The sequence below is a fragment of the Typopeltis vanoorti genome, chromosome 2 (assembly GCF_054136105.1).
Source record: "Typopeltis vanoorti isolate ZY-2024b chromosome 2, IOZ_Tvanoo_1.0, whole genome shotgun sequence".
NCBI lineage: Eukaryota > Metazoa > Arthropoda > Arachnida > Uropygi > Thelyphonidae > Typopeltis > Typopeltis vanoorti.
Genome location: NC_143550.1, coordinates 178,783,075 through 178,797,716, shown reverse-complemented (window position 1 = coordinate 178,797,716; position 14,642 = coordinate 178,783,075). Strand labels below are relative to the sequence as shown.

The 14,642-nt window shown below is 36.8% G+C and overlaps 1 protein-coding gene across 1 annotated transcript in view; it reads left to right on the top strand.

The window, feature by feature from the left end:
* The window catches only part of trio (trio Rho guanine nucleotide exchange factor), a 1,056,141-nt gene that overhangs the window by 471,525 nt on the left and 569,974 nt on the right, over positions 1-14,642 (top strand). The window contains exon 25 of the mRNA XM_090403001.1: positions 9,491-9,609. Coding sequence (XP_090259127.1) covers positions 9,491-9,609 — 119 coding nt within the window. The remainder of the gene's footprint in view (positions 1-9,490; positions 9,610-14,642) is intronic.

Sequence of the window (14,642 nt, the reverse complement as noted above, 5' to 3'; positions counted from 1 at the left end):
TTGTGGATGTGTGGAATGAGTTCGATGGGCGAAAGGATTTGTACAAAATGGATGGATTACATTTGAATGGATTTGGTGTGCGGAGACTTGAAAAGGTGTTGTCGAATGTGGTGGAAGTGAAGTTACAGAACCAGGGAAACTAGAGTTATTAAGGGGGGGGGGGGTAGATTTGCAGATTTTAGTTAGACAGTTGAGTGTGTGAATCTGTGTGATATGCCCAAGCGAGTGGGAAAGACCACGAATCAGAATGGAATAGTTAGTATAAGGCATCAAAATAGAGATGGGACAAATTGGCTTCTTCAATTCATGTATATAAATGCCAGAAGTATTAGGAACAAGAGAGAAGAATTTTTGGGCTTGGTTGGCACTTCCAGACCACAAGTTATTGGCATTAGTGAAACATGGCTGACAGAAGATGATACAGCTAGTGGGATTGAATGTGAGGGGTATGGTGTGTTCAGGAGTGACAGGGAGAATAAAATGGGGGGTGGAGTGTTACTGATGATAGCTGATGAGCTACAGCCAAGAAAAATAGAAGTGGAACTGTAGGATAGAGAAAAGAGCACATTTGAGGCTATTTGGTGTGAGATTGAAATTAGCAGAACTAAATATACAGTTGGGTGCTGCTATAGACCAGGTGATGGAATAGATGGTGGAGATAGTATGCATAAGCAAATAGAAGAAATGAGTGGAAGGAGGGTAATTATTATGGGAGATTTCAACTATGGTAACATTGATTGGAAGGAGGAGAGGACACATGGGAGGAAGGAATTGGGTTTTATGCGGTTATTAAGGGATAACTATCTGCGACAGCATGTAATGGAAAATACTAGGGGTCAGAGAGTGCTTGACCTGGTAATTGCATCTGAGAATTTGACTGTAACGAATATGACCACGTTGCCACCAATTGGTGAGAGTGATCATAGGGTCTTGACTTGGGAGGTGTCTAAAGGTGTAGATTTTACAACTAAGACGGTGTACATGTGAAATTATCGGGCTGGTAAGTATGACAAGCATAGGAGATTGATTGGTTCAGTGCCATGGCATGTACAACTGCAAGGGCTAGAAATTGATAGTGCATGGGAAGGTGTAAAGAAGTGTTTGCATGAAGCAATGGCAGACTGTTTACCTAGAGTCCGAATAATAAATCAAGTAGGAGTTAAATGGATGAATAACACCATTAAGCTTGAGCTGCAAAAAAAGAAACAACTATGGAGGGAATTTAAGGAGAAAGGTGAATTGCAGGCACATGAACAGTATAAAGCGCAGGCCAGAAGGGTAATGAGTGTGATAAGAAAAGCAAAAAAGGATTATGAAGGAACATTGGCCATGCAGGCTAAGGAGAATCCTAAACAGTTTTTTCGATATGTTGCAAGTAAAAGAAAAAATAAGCTGTGCTTAAGGGTCAAAGCTGTATAACTGAGAGGAGACCTCCACATAGCCTTTAAAGGAATGCGGAGAACCGACCAGGGCTTCTGACCTAATGTCCAATCCTCACCTTCTCGTGGTGCACCCTGTTGGGTATCTACTTTGATACTGAACGAACGAGGATGGGCTGGCAATTTGGGATTTAGCCGACCAAATTGTATTCTTATTGGTTAAACCAAAATAAAAAATGATGGTACAACATGACAAAATTTAATGCCGGCTGGGGCGTCGCCCGGTTAAACAAGGCCCCCGTTGTTTTCACCAGGGAACCAGGGCGAACAGCGAAAAGTCAGCTACTGGAACAAATCTGAAAACAAACCCCAACTCAACATCACCAGAGTTAAAGATTGGTACTATCAACATAAAAAGCCTGAATGGCAAAGAAATGGAGCTAGCTGAGGAATTAGATAAGTACCAGATCGACATAATAGGGGTGACTGAAACAAAAAAGACCAAAACTGGTGAGATCTTTCTAAGCAATAAATACAAAATGTTATATTCAGGCAATGACAATCAAGGAAAAGAAGGAGTAGCCATAGTATTCAACACAAAATACGAGGCTAATCTTCTTGAATGGCAGTCAGTCTCAAGTAGAGTAATGTGGGAAAATATGAGAATGGGGAACTGGACAAGAGACTTATTTGTGTCTATGGTCCCACAGAAGGTTCTACTAAGGTAGAAGTGGAGGAATTTTTTGAGACTCTAGAAAAAGCAACTGACACAATGACAAAGGAAAAGTTGGTCCTTGTTGGGGATCTAAATAGCAGAGTAGGAAATGATTGCGAGACATACAAAAATATTTTGGGAAAATTTGGAGAAAATAGCAAAGCTAATAATAATGGCAAATATCTGTTGGATTTCTGCTCAGGACATGGACTGGTTATTACTAACACCATGTTCCAACATAAAAATGTGCACAAATTCACATGGAGAGAAGAGGCTAGGAATAAGAAAAGTCTCATTGACTATGTTATTGTTGATAGTGATGTCTTCTCCCTGATGCAGGACACCAGAGTGTACAGAGGATTTGAAATTGGAAGTGATCACTATTTAGTCTTGAGCAGGATAAAATTGAATTTCACATTCAAAAGAATAACATGTAAGAAAGTTTTAAAGCGAATAAAAGTTGAGCAGCTCTCAGATGTGAACTGCAGACTAAAATACAGAAAGATTATTGAAAAGAAAATGAAAGAGTTTGAGAACAGGAATCAAACCTTGGAGATTCAGTGGCAAACTCTGAAGAAAACATTGATTGATTCTGCCAGAGAGGCATGTGGTGAGGTTGTGTGTAAGGATAAAAAAAATCAGAACTCCCTGGTGGACACAGGAAGTTAAAGAGGCAGTGAAGGAAAAGAAGAAAGCATATCAAAAGTTCCTGGCAAATAAGTCAGCTTTTACTCTTACAGAATACAGAGACAAATGTAAGAAAGCTAAACAGTGTGTAAAACTAGCTAAACAAAAGTCATGGGAGGACTTTGGCAAGAATATAGAAAATAAATATCAAGAAGGTGGCAAAATATTCTGGAGGTTGTTGAAGATGCTTAGGAATGGAGGAAAGAGTGCTGTAAAAGGAGTTAGAGATGATAAAGGTGACATGAAAACAAGAGAAAAAGATATCCTTGAAGTATGGAGTAATTACTTTGAAAAACTGCTAAATGAAACAAGCAGTGATGACAGCACAGTGATAAAAAACACTGAACAGGCATACAGTCAGGAACATATATCCATACTTGAAGTAGAAAAAGCCATCAAAGTCTTGAAATGTGGAAAGGCAGCAGGAGTAGATGATATTCGACCAGAAATGCTGAAGTATGGTGGTATAAAAGTCTTACAGTGGCTGCACTGCATAGTTCAGAAAGCCTGGACAGAGGGACGAATTCCCGATGATTGGAGTAGAGCTTTCATAGTACAAATATATAAAAAGCGAAATAAAACTGAATGAGAGAATTATAGAGGTATTTCCCTACTGTGTGTTCCTGGCAAGATCTACACAAGTATACTTGAGAAACGGTTGAGAAGAATTGTGGAAGAAAAGCTTGGTGAAAAACAAGCTGGATTCAGGCCAAATAGAGGCTGTCAGGATCAGATCTTCACTTTACGACAAATAGTCGAGAAAGCATGGGAATATAACAAAGATCTGTATTTAAGTTTTGTCGATTTGGAAAAGGTATATGACAAGGTGCCAAGAGAGAAGCTATTCAATATGCTGCAGTTATATGGTGTCAATGGGGCATTATATCAAGCAATACTTAGTCTTTATTTGAGTTGTAAGTCAGCAGTTAGAATTGAAGGAAGTACAGGAAGATGGTTTAATGTTAAATCTGGTGTGAGACAAGGATGTACATTACCCCCTCTGTTATTCATTATCTATATGGATCACATTATGAAGGAAAGTGGTATTAAACCTGATATCAAAATTGGAGATGTTAATGTCAGCTCTTTGCTTTATGCGGATGATGTGTTACTTCTAAATAAATCCGCTACAAGTCTGCAAGATTCTCTGATTAAATTGAATAGCTGTTGTAATATATATGGTATGAAGGTCAGCAATAAAAAGGCAAAGACAATGAAAATAGGCAGAATCATTGAAAATGTCAACTGTGTTGTGAATGGAGAACCTGTGGAACAAGTAAAACATTTCAGCTACTTAGGCACAATTTTTACTGAAGATGGTAAACTAAATATAGAAATAGACAACAGAATCAGCAAAGCTGGTATGGTGGGAAGTCAGTTGAATAAATTCATATGGAATAAGAGAGAAATTAGTCGGAACACTAAATTAGCTGTATACAAGACAGTGTTCAAACCAGTTTTAACTTATGGATCTGAGAACTGTGTCCGAAGTAAAACACTTGACCAAAGACTAGAGACCGCAGATACGAGAGTCCTGAGAAAGATTAGAGGCGTGAACAGATGGCATCAATGGCAATATCATATTAAAAATGAGGATATTAGGAAAGAACTTGACATTGTCAGCATCCAGGAATGCATTAGCAGAGCTAATCTCAGGTGGTATGGTCACTTAAATAGAATGGGAGAGGAAAGATTAGCAAAACAAGTGTTCTCTGCCAGGTTGGCAGGAAAATGACGCAGAGGAAGACCAAGATATAGGTGGATTGATACGGTACAAAGTGCCTTAGACGATAGAAATATAAGATCTGATAATGTTGAAGTCTTGACAAGTAACAGACTGATTTGGAGGAAAATTGTAGATAGGAAGTTAGTAATGATGTAATTTTGTCATGTAGTACTGTCATATCCTGTACACCCCTTGAGGGTACATAGCAGGAATTTGATGATGATGATGATGATGATGATGAAAAGAAAAAATGTATATGGTAGAATGATTTTAAAGAATGCTGATGGTAGGGAGGTAACCAACTCAGCTGATATAGTTTAATTACTGAGTGAACATTTTGCACAAATATATCTTCCAGGTGGTGACATTGCAGAAATGAATGCACCAATAGATTATACGGGAATTGTGGTGAATGAAGTGGAGGTGAGTAGTCTACTGCAAAACCTCAATGTCAATACATCTGTGGGATTGGATGGTATTCCAGCTCGTGTTGTACGTGAAGCGGCTAAAGAGTCAGTACCCTTGACCATTTTGTTTAATCTGAGTCTTTGGTCTGTGTTAGTCCCAAGGGGGTGGAAAGAGGGGAAAATAGTTCCTATGCATAAAGGAGGTTCCAAGACTGATGTTGTAAATTACCGACCAATTAGCATAACAGGCATCAGTGAAGGTCTTGGAGAAATTAGTCAAGAAAAGAATACAGGATTGGATAGATGAAAATAGATATCGTATGGGGGATCATGCCCCAGTAACTTGCTCACATTTTATAACACAGTGACGGCTGAACTGAATAAGGGTAATGGGTTTACAGTGATTCTATTGGACCTTGCCAAGGCCTTTGTGACAGGATACCACATGGAACTCTAATCAGTAAACTGGAGCAGATGGGGATGGATATAGGGTTGGTGATATGGATAGGAGGGTAGTTGATGGAGAGATACCAGAGAGTAGTTTATTCAGGAGTTGAGTCAAAAAGACGGCTTGTGACTAGTGGTGTGCCGCAGGGTTCTGTTCTTGGACCACTACTTTTCAATTTGTTCATCAATGATATAGGAAAGGATCTGAGAGGAATTGTTCACTTGTTTGCTGATGATGCAAAGTTGAATAGAGCAATTGTGAGTGTACAGGATGTCAAAATTTTGCAGGATGATTTGGATAGTTTGGAGGACTGGACTAGGGAAAATAGATGTCAATTTAATGTGGCTAAGTGTAAGGTTATGCATTTTGGAGTGAAAAGATTAGGAGCAGTATATCACATTGGTGGAACCGTACTCCAGGAGATTGATGAGGCCAGGGATTTGGGAGTGTTGGTGAATAGGGAGTTGAAGTTTAGGGAGTACATTGCAAAAGTGGCCAAAACAGCTCATCAAATCACTTGGTTGCTGAAAAATTCTTTAACAAGCAGAGACAAGGAAGTTATTGTTCCTCTATATCGAGCCTTGATAAGACCCCATCTAGACTACTGTGCCAAGATATGGGCACCAGGGTTTCTTCTTGATGGGGAGGAGGTGGAGAGGATCCAGAAACGAGTGACCAATATGATAGCATGTCTGTGGAATGAACCTTATGAGAACAGGTTGAAGATTTGTGGGTTACAAAAATTGGTTGATAGGCGGAAAAGGGATGATATGATTGAGACATTCAAATTACTGAAGGGTTTTTATAGGATTAATCCAGAAGATATTTTTGAGAATAGGATTGGTGGTGGGAGGACTAGGGGCCATACATGGAAACTGGGCAAGAGTGTGGTTAGCAGGGGTGTTAGAACTAGGTTTTTTACTTGGAGGGTGGTGAATGAGTGGAATAAGTTGCCAGAGTCTGTTGTGGGTGCTATGACTGTGAATGAGTTCAAGGCGAGATATGATAGATACTGTGTGAATGTCGAATAGTTGCTCTTGACATGATGTTAGGGCCTCTCTCGATGAGTCTGTCGACTCCTTGGAGTTGCCCGAGATGATAATAATAATAATAATAATAATAAAAATTATTTATTAAGACACTCAACTAGTTTCATGAGATTCCTATGTTTCACATCATCATGAGATAAAAGTGAATAATATAAAATATTAGGCAGGTGTCAGTAATTCTCTCATACGCAGTCATAGGCATGGTTTCAAAATTTCTACATCAACCAGGTAGAAAGGTTGCTTTCTGCTGCTCAAGAAAATTTGTTACCTCCTCAGGTCTGCAAAACCTCCCCATCCACCACTTAAGAATCCTGCATCATGAGTTTTTTTCATGCAGAAAATAAGGCATGATTTTAAATCAAGTCTGAACCACTCATTAAACATCTAATGCATGCAGATGCCAGTAGTATGCAGAATGTCAGCAACAATCAAATGTCTATGTAGCATATGCACACATTTCATTGTTATTTTTGTTTTCAAATAGTTCATCATCATCATCAAATTCCTGCCATGTACCCTCAAGGGGTGTACAGGATATGATAGTACTACATGAAAATAATTACATCATTATTAATTTCCTATCTACAATTTTCCTCCAAATCAGTCTATTACTTGTCAACACTCCAACATTATCAGATCTTATATTTCTATCATCTAAAGCACTTTGTACCGTATCAATCCACCTATATCTTGGTCTTTCTCTGGGTCGTTTTGCTGCAAACCTGGCAGAGAACACTTGTTTTGCTAATCTTTCTTCACCCATTCTATTTAAGTGACCATACCACCTGAGATTAGCTTTGCTAACGCATTCCTGGATGCTGACAATGTCAAGTTCTTTCCTAATATCCTCGTTTTTAATATGACTCTGCCATTGATGCCATCTGTTCACGCCTATAATCTTTCTCAGGACTCTCATATCTGTGGTCTCTAGTCTTTGGTCAAGTGTTTTACTTCTGTCCCAGCTCTCAGATCCATAAGTTAAAACTGGTTTGAACACTGTCTTGTATACAGCTAATTTAGTGTTCCGACTAATTTCTCTCTTATTCCATATGAATTTATTCAATTGACTTCCCACCATATCAGCTTTGCTGATTCTGTTGTCTATTTCTATATTTAATTTACCATCTTCAGTAAAAATCGTGCCTAAATAGCTGAAATGTTTTACTTGTTCCACAGGTTCTCCATTCACAACACAGTTGACATTTTCAATGATTCTGCCTATTTTCATTGTCTTTGTGTTTTTATAGCTGACCTTCATACCATATCTATTACAACAGCTATTCAATTTAGTCAGAGAATCTTGTAGCAGATTTATTTAGAAGTATAACATCATCCGCATAAAGCAAAGAGTTGACATTAACATCTCCAATTTTGATATCATGTTTAATACCACTTTCCTTCCTAATGTGATCCATATAGATAATGAATAACAGAGGGGATAATGTACATCCTTGTCTCACACCAGATTTAACATTAAACCATCTTCCTGTACTTCTTTCAATTCTAACTGCTAACTTACAACTCAAATAAAGACTAAGTATTGCTTGATATAATGCCCCATTGACACCATATAACTGCAGCGTATTGAATAGCTTCTCTCTTGGCACCTTGTCATATGCCTTTTCCAGATCGAAAAAACTTAAATACAGATCTTTGTTATATTCCCATGCTTTCTCGACTATTTGTTGTAAAGCGAAGATCTGATCCTGACAGCCTCTATTTGGCCTGAATCCAGCTTGTTCTTCACCAAGCTTTTCTTCCACAATTCTTCTCAACGGTTTCTCAAGTATACTTGCATAGATCTTGCCAGGAACACTCAGTAGGGAAATACCTCTGTAATTCTCACATTCAGTTTTATTTCCCTTTTTATATATGGGTACTATGAGAGCTCTACTCCAATCATCGGGAATTCGTCCTTCTGTCCAGGCTTTCTGAACTATGCAGTGCAGCCACTGTAAGACTCTTATACCACCATACTTCAGCATTTCTGATAGTTTTCAAATAGTTGACTATGATCAATACATGATTGTAAACTAATTTTTTATTTTATTCACGTTTGTCTTCTGATGATGTGAAACAGGAATTTTATGAAGCTAGTTGAGTGTCTTAATAAATAGTTTTACTACCAGTTGTTCCACATGGTAAAAATACTGGCAACAGTTGCATTTGGTCTTCTTATCACAGATGCCTACATACAAAATTTGATCTTATTTTGAGTGTAATGTTCTCTAGTGATCTGCTAATCCAGCTAGAGAATGCCTCCTGTGTTGACTGGTTATATTGATTTTGCTTCATACCTAGGATGGTCATTCTGTAAGTATATACTTCCAGTATTCTTTGCCTTACATCACCTATTTACCCTCATGCCATAATGAGATGGTGATATTAAATTATGGTGGTGGTAATAAATTATCCATTGCAGTTGAGACTGTAACAGATTCCTAGGACTACGTGAATAATTTGATTGTCTATAATTTACTGGGGAGAAATTCCTTTAGAACAGCATTCTGCATATGAAAATTAGTTTGGAACTCTTCACTTGTTTGTTATAATGGTACTTGCTACAATGAGTTATCCATATGTTAGTAGTTGATCTGAATTTCACAGCATTTTTCAATACACGCATCTAAACATGAGCAAACTCACATAAAAGAAAATCTGAGATGGATAAACCTTAACAAGTTTTCTGCCATACCGAGCAACTGCAAAGAAAATTATCTTATCTTAAACTTGTAGCGCAGCTATTTTTGTAAGCAAATAAAACACAATCAACTTGCACTACAGTAAAGACTGTTGTAGCAAACTCACTTGCTACAACAAACTACTAAAAAACATTATTGTTTTGCTTGTTACCAAAGAAGTCCTGACCTAATCTGTATGATATCAGTGTCTGTCTAAAAGAAATTCAGTGTATTAAGCCTTACCATAATGGAGTAGTCTCTTGAACCTATGACTTCACTGGAGTGAAAGTTGACTGTACTTCCATTTACATTGTTGTTTAATGCCATTTTTATAATAATTATCTATAGTTAAAAATGATATTTTCAGTAACAAAAGGAGTTGCTTATTGATAATTTAGGGAGAGACAAGAGACTTATCTTTAGACAGAAATAGTGATCCATCTTTAGAAGCCAAAGTGAAAGAAGCTGCTGCTAAAGAGTTGAATGAAGAAAAGAGAAAGTCAGCAAGGAGAAAAGAGTATGTTTACTATACAATTAATTAATATTATATTAATTAACTAATTAATATAATTATCAGTATTTAAACTTTAAAAAAGTTATTTACCAGATTATTATTTTTTTCAGATTAGTTTTTATATGGTTAATTTTTGCTATCAGTCTCATGGAGACCATGGATTAGCTTGTAGTGAATTTGTTATAACGGGTATATATTTTTTAAAATAGTGTTGTAACTGTGGGAATTTCTGGTTGCAACTTTTTCAGTAATTAGTTATAGTGAGCAAGTTTGTTATAATGACATTTAATATAGTACTGTTCAACAATATACAGGTATGCTTGCTATGTGCCATTCAGTAAACCTTCATTTTAATGGCATTTACATGAAAACATAACCAATTTCACTACCTTATTATTTTTTATGTCATTTCTACTGCTGTGTATGGCTAATGTATGTTGACTTTCCTTATTATTATTATTGTTGTTGTTGTTGTACAGGCACTTCCATGGAGTCCAAAGACTCATCGCAAAAGACCTAAATTATCCATGCAATCCGTCATATCTCTCCTTTACCCCATTAACATACAAAGCACTCATGAATGACTGGCAACCCATTCCAGTCATTAACAGCTCTCAAAGCAAAAGATCTAGTCCTCACACCCCTACTAACTACACTTTTATTCAACATCCAAGGATGACCTCTTGTTCTGGCTACTCTAGCCAAGTGCTGAAACATTTCCCCTGCAGCAATCCTATAAAACCCTTTAAGTAACTTAGATGTTTCTATCATATCCCTGCTTTTTCTCCTATCAACCAACTTCTGCAATCTAAATATCCTCAATCCGTCCTCATAGGGAACATTCTACAGACCACTCTCCATCTTTGTTGCTTGCCTCTGAATCTTCTCCTCTGCTTCCTCATCTCTCAAGACTCCCAGGAGACCAGACCTGAGCATAGTAATCCAGGTATGGATGTATCAAGGCCTTATGATCTACCATAGCAATATGTCTTCTAAAGTTTAACTTTCTGTCTACCTCCACTCCTAAATCTCTAGCTTCATCTATTTCCTGAAGTACAGTGCCATCAGTGTGATACACGCCTTGTAATCTATTTATTCCAAAATGCATAACTTTACATTTCTCGATATTAAGCTGATACCCATTATCTTTTGTTCATATTGGCAGTTTATTTAAATTGTCCTGTCAGCTCTCCACATCAGCTTGATTAACTATTATCTACCTAATTTCTCATCATTAGCAAACAACTGAATATTTCCTTTCAGGTTATTTCCTATATCTACAAATTAAACATTAGTGGTCCCAGCATTGATCCTTGCGGCACACCACTAGTCACCTTTTTTTGTCTTGATTCCTTCCCCTCCATATACCACTTTTTGATATCTGTCCAGCAGCCACTCTCTTATTCACATATCCATTCCCATTTGTTCTAATTTCCATAACAGAGTTCTATGTGGTATTCTGTCCAATGCCTTTGCAAAATCCAGGTTATTATCATGTAGCCATTTCCTTTATCCAACTCAGCTGTTACTCTATTATAAAAAGTTAGTAAATTAGTAAGGCATGACTGATCTTCACAAAACCATGTTATCCCTCGTACAGTATCATATTTTTATCCACCTAAGCCTTATCTAAGGAGAAGGCTTAGTTGTCCCTCACTCCGAGTCTTCTCAAGTGCTAGTACCTGTTGTTTCAGCTCTGAAAGCTGAGAAATTTCCACATAAAACTGTTTAAACTAAACATTTGGTCATTTTATAATTAAAATACAAACTTATTTAATACTGACCATTTACAAACAAACTTACATTATAGTCTACCAGTTTCATTATAGTCTATATGTTAAAAAGAACATGTTGGTGATGTAAACCACAACAGAAGTATCTCTTCTGTCTTAGCACATCATTTCTGTACGTCTAACCACACAATAGAGTGGCAAAACAGCTCCATGCTATATCTGGATGACGACTACAGACATCGTTTATTCAAGGAAGCCACAATAGTGTTAATAACCGGCAGAAACCTCAACAGAAATCAGGGTGCAATCCTAAACAGTTCGTGGAAAAACCTGATCCTCTCTCTAAATCAATCTGAACTACAGCTAGCCAGTAATCATATTACACGTTTACAACAAACTCGCATGCGTGATAATGAATAAGAACAATAAGTCCTCTCTGTCACACGAACGTGTAACCTTAGCTACTAGTTGGTTTATAATGTTTTTTATGTTCCTTTCAATTTGCATTTACTAGTTTTTATGTCTTTCCGTAAACACCTTGAAAAAGCCGGACAGTTTGCTGACGAAACTGGTAGGCTATAATGTAAGTTTGTTTGTAAATGGTCAGTATTAAATAAGTTTGTATTTTAAATTTCCACATAACCTATGGGTGTAGAGTTTATGGAGAACTGACTGGTCTTCTGACCTGATAACAGAAGCCAAGTCATTTCTTTGCATTCTGACTTTTCCCTTCAGGTTTGTTCATTTACAGATGGTTACTGAACAAACAAGGAGGGCCTGTAATTCTTGATATAAAATAGATATATCATTGACTGAAGCCCAAATGTCAATTTATTAAAATCAATGGAATTTATGATAATCACCATGAATGTAAGGATCAGCTGAAACTAGCAGAGAAATTACAGAAATATTTCATTCACTTAATCGTTGTTTCAGAGACTTCATCTCATCTTAGGATAATTTGAGTCCTCCACTGACTGTGGATTTAGGTCTTTTATTTATTTACTCTCTCTCTCTCTCTGTGTGTGTGTGGGGGGGGGGGGGGGTCCTGCTCTTGTTTGGCATTTTCCAGAAACTTGAAAATCCAGTTCATATTGCTAAACAATACAGTAGGAATAGAATAGATAGATAGATAGATAGATTTTTTAAATTGCTAATTCTTCACTCATTTTTAATGAAAACATTCAGAGCAAAAATTATTATTGTTATTAAATGCACAGATGCATGTTTTATAACAGTGACGATAATATATTATCATCATCATGACGTCATGGCCAAGTAACTTGGCCTTGTAGAAACCTGAATTCATATAGGGTGATTCATCCTGTTTGCATTTTTTTTTTTATTTATTTTTGTTTTTTTTTGCATCCCCAGATGGATTTGAACCCACTTTGTAGTCAAAGGGTTTTGTTCATACTGACTGAGCTGCAGAGGCTCTTTAAGATATTTTGTTAACCTAAAAATTAAGTACATATCATTACTTGAGGTAGAGCCATCAAACACCTGAAATTTAAGACAGCTGGAGTAGATGATATTCAACCAGAATGCTCCGACATGGAAGTATAAAAGTTTTAAATAGGCTGCACTGCATACATTATTCAGAAGGTTGGATTCCCGAGAGTAGGGCCCTCATAGTGCCCATCTGTAAAAAGTGAAATAAAACTGAATGCGAGTATTATAAAGGAATTGCTCAGTTAAGTGTTCCTAGTAAAATTTATGCAAGCACCTGAGAAGAAGCTAATAAAAATAATGGAAAAGAAACTCAGAAAAGGGAGTATGACAAAATATCAAGAGAAAAATTGTTAAATATACAAAAGTTAATAAATAACATCAAACAGATTTAAGTTGTGTATATATATTTTTTAGTATAAAATTTTTGTCCTAGTATCAATGGCATCTTCAGTATGACTATCAAATTAAACAACAAGAACAGAAACTGGTATATTCAACAATGACATACATGAACTGCACATGCATGATGTAGAGCATCTTGGTCTAATTATATTAAGGTTCTAGTAAAAGATATAACAAGATATAATAATAAATTTAAAAATATATATAATTAAATCTAAGTTAATTCTGGGATTTGGAAGAACTATTTCCTATACAAGGGATAATTTAAGTCATCATTTCTATTTAAATTTGGTCACTGTAGCAAGATCTCACAAGTTTCTTTGTATAAATATTCCAAGACATTATAGGTATTATTTCCAAGACATGATTACTTTTATGGAGAACCTTAATTTTCTCCTAAATAACTCTGTATGGCGGTGATAGCATGCTCTGTAAGCCCAAATTGTTCTGGTTCATGGTGTATAATATAGTCTAAATGTTCATCACAATACATAGCTGCAGATCTACCTGTTTGGCCAAAATATGATAATCCACACTGGAAAGGAATTTGATACACTGCAGGGTAGGCTAAAGGCAAACATTTATCTTTAGCTGTGCCTAAAAAGTAGATTTTGTTGATAGGACAGGACACTTGTAGGCCAACAAATCAAAGTTATTTGGTTATACCTTTTGAGACTCCTTTAACTTAGGGATTGGTGACATGATGTCAGGCAGATGATGACAAGAATGGTGAAACAGTGATTAAGCTTCTGCACCAAGGGCATAGAGCCATACAAAATCAGCCATTTGTTTATCTCATCCTAGTGCAGTCGGCCATGACGGCATCCATTATTAGATGAGAAAACACCTCCCATTATCTTCTGTGGATCTTGTTCTCTTACTAAACAACAGAATATTTACAGAGGAAGGGTTTCCAGACTGTTGACATAAGTCAATTGTCATTGCTATTCCAAAGCCAGGCAAGGATCCAACTCAGGCCAATACTTATCATCCCATTGATCTAACTAGCTGTCTTTGTAAGGTCTTGGAAAAAATGGTAAACACGAGGCTTCTCTGGTAATTAGAAAACAACAAACTTCTTTCCAACACTCAATATGGCTTTTGTAGACACCAGTCAACTTTGGACCATTTGGTCTGTTTAGAGACATGAATAAGAGATACATTCCTGAAACGAAAACATGTGGTTTCAATGTTCTTCAACATGCAAAAAACTCGTGAAACAGCCTGGAGATAATACATATTAAAGGATTTTTATTTACTCTTGGTCTAAGGGTGGGTTACCTTCCTGTTTTTAATTGAGAACTATCTCTCCAGCCATGTGTTTGAAGTCTGGGTGGATAGCATGTTATCTTGACCATATCATCAAGAAGACAGAGGTTACTCAAGGCTTTGTCTTAAGTGTGAACTCTTCGCTATTAAAAATGAACTCAATTATTGAACTTTTTTCTC